The 7,403-nt window shown below is 44.2% G+C and overlaps 1 protein-coding gene across 1 annotated transcript in view; it reads left to right on the top strand.

The window, feature by feature from the left end:
* Window positions 1–5,832, top strand: part of LOC117800966 (E3 ubiquitin-protein ligase Midline-1-like) — a gene marked incomplete at its 5' end in the record, with an annotated part of 17,937 nt that extends 12,105 nt beyond the window's left edge. The window contains 3 exon segments of the mRNA XM_034653539.1: window positions 406–613; window positions 5,371–5,617; window positions 5,619–5,832. Coding sequence (XP_034509430.1) covers window positions 406–613; window positions 5,371–5,617; window positions 5,619–5,720 — 557 coding nt within the window.
* Window positions 5,833–7,403: the final 1,571 nt, after the last annotated feature.

Raw genomic sequence — 7,403 nt, 5'->3', positions numbered from 1 at the left:
ATCTTGGTTTCTTTGGCTTCTGGTGTGAAGTCTGCCGAGCATGAACCACATTTTAAGCTGGATCGAATTGGGGAATGGCTGAAAACGGAGTCTTCGTTTCCTCCTTCACTTGGGAAGGCTGTTGAGCCGGTACGTACCTAAGCTGCTTGTGTCCAGCCAGCCCCGAAGGTAGCTTCTGCCACATGGCGTGGTTGATCCCCGCCCATGCTCCTGTTGAATCATTAGTCATAGCAGCTCGGGATCCTTGTATCAGAACTGACGGACTGGGAGTTCATGAAGGCAGGGGCGTGTTCGTATTCACTGTTTTACTGTGCTTTTAAAATCTGATTCTGAAAATACATTGTTGGTCATGTTGAAATAAACAGCCCTCTTCTTCCTCTCTCTGTTTTGTAAACTTCTTCCCAGGCCAGCCATTTAAACTGGACCCCAAATCTGCACATCGAAAGCTGAAGGTGTCCCACGATAACTTGACAGTAGAACGTGATGAGTCATCATCCAAAAAGAGCCACACGCCCGAACGCTTCACCAGCCAAGGGAGCTATGGCATAGCTGGAAATGTGTTCATTGATAGCGGTCGGCATTACTGGGAAGTGGTCATAAGTGGGAGCACATGGTAGGCTATGATCTGTCGTCGTCCAATTATAAAAAGGCACATCTCACTGTGTACTTTGTCAAAGCATTAATCTATTCCAGAGCCCAGCTTGAAGAAAAATATGCAGAAAAGCTCTTTCGGTCTGTTGTTGTACCACTACTGGTGCATAACAAGCGCCCTGAGACTCGGTGGCTTCACACAACAGTCATTTCCGATGGCTCGCTCCCCACCCCCGTGTGTGGGTTCACTGTCAAAGCTCATCTCGGCTGGGCTTTGCTCTAAGCTGTAGGTTGGATCTAGGTCTGTTCTTTGTGTCTCTTCAGCCTCCTTGGACATGAGGGCCACCCAGGTCATGTCTTTCTCAAGGAGCCCGAGAGCGCAGGCGCAGCTAAGCAGGCACATTTCAAGCCCCTGCTTCCATCACTGTCTACTAACTTCTCGTTGGCCAAAGCCAGTCACGTAGGCAAAGCCAAAGCCGCTGGTCTAGGGAAGTAGCTCTCTCCCGTGGAGGTGAGAGGAAGGGGGTGAGTGTGTGCAAAACGATCCTCTAATCTTCTATTCAGCCAGTAAGAAAAACAGCTCGTTTTAAGTCCATCCTTTTTTTTTTTTTAATTTACAGCAAGAATTGCAGCTGAGATGCTAGAGTCCTGGTCCCTAACAGCTGGTATGCTCACTGCTCTTACAGCCAGAGGGCCAGACCTGGCCCGGTGCCTGTTTTTGTAAATAAAGTGTTATGGGAACACAGCCATGTCCATTCTTTCCCACATTGCCTGCCTATGGCTGTCTTTGAGCCACACGGCACAGTTGGGCGGTTAAAACAGAACCCTGTGATCCGCAAAGCTGAAAATATTAACGCTCCAGCCCCTAACCGAAAATGTTTGCCGATTCCTACTCTAAAACATCACGCCTCGTCATTTGAAAGAACAAATTTCTGTCGCCTTGTACGTTTTGTGACTCTAGACTGGGCCGACGACTGGAAATAGTCAAGAGCTGAGGGGCTGAGGCAGTGATCATAGGCTGGGAATCCTTTCCAACGGTCTGTTCGATCCGGCGCCGTGCCTTCAGCCCAGCGAACTCTCGAAACCCAAGCGTGTCGGTCAGGGTGCGTGTCTGCGTTGGAATGAGCTAACCTTGCCTAGTGAACCTCACAAAGCTGACCTTGTCAATCCCTCAGCCACACACTGCAGCCCTTCCTCTGGCTGGCTGGCTCACAGGCACCTGTGCACTTGTGCGCTTTTTTATTTAACCAGCCCTCATCTAGCAGAATGGTGTGCCGGGCGCTGGTCTAAGCATCCTATAGATGTTAACTCATTCATTCATCTTAACAGCCCCCCAGAGGCAGGTGCTAGGGCTAGGAAGTCTGCAGTCAGGGCGCAAGCTCTGACCCAAAGCTTCACAAACCTTTCTGTAAAGGGCAGAGAGCCAGTGTTGCTGGTTTGGCAGGCCAGATGATTTTTATCCCGACTACTCAACTCTCTCGTTGTAGTGGGAAAGCAGCCACAGACCGTGTGTCCGTGACAGGGCGTGGCCTTGCACAAAGAAAACTTTATTTATAAAAATCAGCAGAGGGCCACATTCGGCCTGTGGGTTACATTGGCTGGTTTCTGCTCTGAAGCACCATGCTCTGTTTTTGAAACATGATAATTCCTCTTCTGGACGTACGGTGGTGTGCTTGAAAAGAAACACCGCACAACTAACCGGAAACGAGGAGTATCGTAACAGTGTTGTGTTTTAGATAAGGATGCTAAGACACTTACTGTGTCTCAAGTCCCGTACAGTGTTGGTGCAAGCCCACTGAGATCTCAAAAGTGAAATCAGAGGCTAGGATGTCTCCTTTCTCCCCAGAACAGTACCTACATCGGCCAGGCGAGGAGGTTTTCTTCTGTTGTGATCCTCGCAATTCTGTTGGCCCAGAATATTTTCCTGTTCCAACATCCTGCCAGAGGATGGAGGACAAATCCTTCCGCCCCACTTGGCTCTGGGCCAAGGTGGCATTTACAGTTTTTAGCTGCACTGGGGCAAGATAAAAGCCCGAAGGAAAATACGATGAATTTTTGCAGGTGCAAAGGAGCAAACATTTCTAGTTAATTAACGTGCTGTATTAATCTGGGATAGAATCCAGTGTCTAAATAATTACAACCCCATTAATAATTATTTATGATAAATGATACCCGATCATTATGATCTCATTCACATTGATGAATGGTGTGGGAAAATTCCACCAGACCACTTCAGTTACATAAACACGGGTCAGTATTACCTTGAAAACACCCTCCAGATGTCAAAACCAGCTCAGGAGGGGGGAAGAATTCTAAAATTAATCGCCACACTTTAGATCTTTACACACCGGATTGTGTCAATTTCAGAAAACATCTCATGTTGAAAGTAGTTGAACATTTCCTGGGAGGTGTTAGAGGGGAAGGGGTGACCCATGTGATCAAATGCTTGGGGCGCCTTGATTCGCACCAGCTAATGACCATCCATTTTCTCATGAAATATAGTCCTGACTTTAATTAGCGTGTACGTTATGACCCCTGCAATGGGGCATGTTAGCATGGCTCTGAGAAACATAATTTTTATACTTTTTGAATTCTCCAAATCTCACTGCGTAACTTAATGGAACATTACCTTCTGCCTGCACTTTTCAAGCTCAATGGAAATACGTACATGGTTTTACAGATTAATGATAACATAATGGTATTTTCCTTTGCTTAATGGACTATACATGGAGTTATTTTCTTACTCTCTAATGCTGTTAATGTGCACTGGGTGTTTTAGGAAATGATGTTAACTAAACATGGGTTCACACAAAGATGCCTGGGCCACAAGTCAAGCGGGAGGGGATGAGATTCTGGATCCTGCTCCTAATTGTAACCTTCTCTGTGTTCTCCCATTTGCTAAATGAAGTCGGCCCTGCCTGCCACAGCTGCTTCATAGCAGGTTCAGTTAAGGTTCAAATGGGAAGTAAATGTCAGAGTCCCTTGATACGAAATAAAACTGGTGCTCAGAAACAAGAAGGAAACAATACAGACGTGGCTATTTTGTGATGGAAATGCAGGTTCCACAGTATCTGAAAAATGGAAATACTGTCTGGGGGGCATAGAGAACATCGTTGGGGCAGATACTCAAAACCTTTCCAAAGTGTCTGTCTGTCTGCCATCTGGAAAAGAGTGTTTCCCCACCTCTTAGAACTTCTGGATCTTGTGCAGAGCCATCGCAGTGGCAGGACCTGACCCAGACTCCCACTGGAAAAGGACTCTGGGAAATGCAACCCCACTATTCTCCCCACGATGCAGAACAGGATTGGCCAGAAGGAGGAGAGGAGGCCCAAGTTGATGACAGACAGGCTGGTACACGAGGCTTAACTGAGGATCAGTAATTCCATCCTCTTTTTAAATTCAGTGATAGCATGTTCTATTCATTTTTTTTAAACATACCACTCTTAAAGTGATTGTGTTTTAAATCCAACATGCGATTTAAAAAAAAATAATGTTTTATCAAAGACCAATGGAGTTTTTTTCTCTCTGCACTGGATAAGGTATCATATGTCAGTATCCACTTAGACTGGTTTCTGCTATAACATAGTAAAGATTGAGCTCTGAATCATTTACTCTTTATTAAGAATGATGGGTTTTGCTTATCTTAATCACTGAAATACTGCAAATGTTATGGAGGCATGCCTCAGCAGGGCAAAAAGAGATTAAGGAGCTTCGAACACTGTAGAAAGAATTCTTAACTTTTTTGAGTAGCTGAGAGTACATTTAGAGTAATCGGGATATCCATCTCTCAAAGACATTCAGAATTTTAAAAAACAGTAGGAAATGTAATCAGAAGGGCTCTTGGCAGTGATGAGTCACATACTGTTTGGTGGAGGAAGGGATCAGAGTGTTAAGTTTGTGGCCTTTTGAGTCACCGCAGGTTCAAATTCTGATTCTGTTACTTATTAGTAATGTGGCATTGGGCAAAGATGATAAAACAACAGTTACCCAAGATTCCTTGCCACACCTTGTGCCCCAGATTTTACACATATTCGTTCCTTTGCTCCTCAAAATCACCGTCCGAGGTGGAGACTGTCATTGTCCCTGTGTTGTAGATCAGGAACCCGGCTAGGAGAGGACGAGGAACTTCTCCGGGAAATGAAAACCATTCTCCATGCTTACCTATTGCAAAGTGTACTCAAAGTCATGGAAAATGACAGACATGGGGTCAGTCAAAAAATTCAAAGTATGCCAAAAGGAGAAGTCTAGGGTTGTGCTGTCCAATATGGTAGTCCTGGGCCACATGCAATTAATTTAAATCATTTAACTTAATTAAAATTAACTAAATTTAAAGTCTGGTTCCTCGGTCTCTGCAGCCACAGTTCAAACACCCAGTAGTCACATGTGGCTCGTGGCTACCATATTGAACCGAGGAAAACATTTCACTCATTGTAGAAACTTCTGTGGGATAGCGCTGGTCTAGAGAATTCATTGTGTGGGTCTTGATGACTGTAAAAAAACAAAACAAAAGGTAGTGAGGCACAAAGTTCAAATTCTCTTGTAATATCTGAACTAAAAACAGGAATATGAGTAAATACAACGGCCCATGTGTGCCCGTGGTATGTTTGGGAGGAAGGCGACGAGGAACACTGGTGTCAGGGTCTTTGCCAAGCTTTCACTGAAGAATGAGCAGGGAAAACAGAAAATCATGTTTTCGTGACCCCTGAAAACCAGAGAAAGGAGATAGCATCCGTGTGCCGCCCGCCTCATGGTTTTGTCGTCACTGTTCTGTTTGCACAGGTATGCCATCGGCCTTGCTTACAAATCGGCCCCGAAGCATGAGTGGATTGGGAAGAACTCTGCTTCTTGGGCACTGTGCCGCTGTCACAATAACTGGGTGGTGAGACACAACAGTAAGGAAACCCCCATCGAGCCAGCCCCCCACCTCCGGCGCGTCGGCATCCTGCTGGACTATGACAATGGTTCCATCGCCTTCTACGATGCTTTGAACTCCATCCACCTCTACACCTTTGACATCACCTTCTCAACAGCCTGTGTGCCCCACCTTCACAGTGTGGAACAACTGCTTGACCATTATAACTGGCCTTCCAATCCCAGACCATCTGGACTGCACAGAGCAGCTGCCGTGAGCACCTGGCCACGTGGAGCTGCTTTCTGGGGAATACAAAGGGTCGTGGCCACCATTTCAGGGACGGAGAAAGCACAGGCTTCCAGAGTGTGATTAAATGTCGCCAAAAAGTGTCCAGAAAATATCGGCTAGGATAGGACTCAAAATAGGCGATTCTCCCCTTTTACTGTCTTTTGTATTAAGTACATGCTTTAATAATTTCTTTAAATTTTTCCTGTATTTTTAGGAAAATTTATAGATTATTTATAAAAGAAACATAACCGAAATTACAACTCTTAGACGTTATTTGGTTTTGCACATTAAGAGGCCCAGAAGTTTACCAGCTCTTTACAGCAACCTTTGTGTCATCACGGTCTGTGGGCTTGAGAAAAATCTTTTGTAGTTTTGTATGCTTACTCACCTTCTCACAACATCATATCTCATACTGATCCTGTTGTGGGTCCTGTCACCTCGACAGTGCATAACAGAATACCAGTTTCCTTAAAAATAAAAAAAAAATAGTTTTGAACCTAGTAGGGCNAGGAAAATTTATAGATTATTTATAAAAGAAACATAACCGAAATTACAACTCTTAGGCGTTATTTGGTTTTGCACATTAAGAGGCCCAGAAGTTTACCAGCTCTTTACAGCAACCTTTGTGTCATCACGGTCTGTGGGCTTGAGAAAAATCTTTTGTAGTTTTGTATGCTTACTCACCTTCTCACAACATCATATCTCATACTGATCCTGTTGTGGGTCCTGTCACCTCGACAGTGCATAACAGAATATCAGTTTCCTTAAAAATAAAAAAAATAGTTTTGAACCTAGTAGGGCAGCAAATGGGCCTAGGGTCTGCTTTATTTTGAAGTGTTTTAAGTGTGATGTCAAAACCACCTTGGATCAACTAAGATGGAGAGCAAGAGGGAGAGTGGAAAGAATTGACTTGGGAGCTTGGAATCCGCCATGGCCCAATCTTTAGTCACCTTCCGATGGCTGGTGGGCTCACTCTGGATAAAAAGGTTCTGAAGCCTCTGGCCATGTGTGGCCTAACCTTTCCCAGGATTCAGGATTCTGGGAGAACGTTAAGAACGAGCTTGTCATTGAAAATAGTCACTTTGAATCCTACTGATTATTCAAAATGTCAGAGGCTGATTTGTCTTTGATCAGAAGTAGGGTTCTGTTTCATGACCTAAATCTATTTCATTCTTCCTTCTAAAGGTTTCTACAGGCCTGTGACATTGCTTTACTACATTTAATAGCTGTCCTGTCTCCCTCTCCCCCAAATCATTTTTCTTTTGTTGCTGGGGCTGAGGAAGTAAACATTTTCTGTTACAAATGGCAGCACCACTTCGGATTGACTTTGCTCTCCGGGACATCAATACATGACCTTGACTGTCTCTACCGCATCCAAATATGACTCACCTGAAAACACTTAATATTATGAGTTAGTAATGAAAAGGGACATTGCATAAAGTATTCTTTACTAGTATATGTGCCTCAAAAGTTATAAACAGACTTTTATTAAACACATCTTGAAAGATGTAGAGGTCCCTCTGTATTCTAGTATAGTTCACTATAGAGTTGTAAAACAAAAACAAAAAAGCAAAACAAAAAAAGAACAAAACAAAACAAAAAAACCCCAAGAAAATCAAACTCAGTATTCCCATGCTGGAACCCAGTAATAGAACCTGCTAGTAGAGTGTCA

The sequence above is a fragment of the Ailuropoda melanoleuca genome, unplaced genomic scaffold, assembly GCF_002007445.2.
Source record: "Ailuropoda melanoleuca isolate Jingjing unplaced genomic scaffold, ASM200744v2 unplaced-scaffold9793, whole genome shotgun sequence".
In the NCBI taxonomy this organism is placed as follows: Eukaryota; Metazoa; Chordata; class Mammalia; order Carnivora; family Ursidae; genus Ailuropoda; species Ailuropoda melanoleuca.
This window is presented reverse-complemented; position numbering and strand designations above follow the sequence as displayed.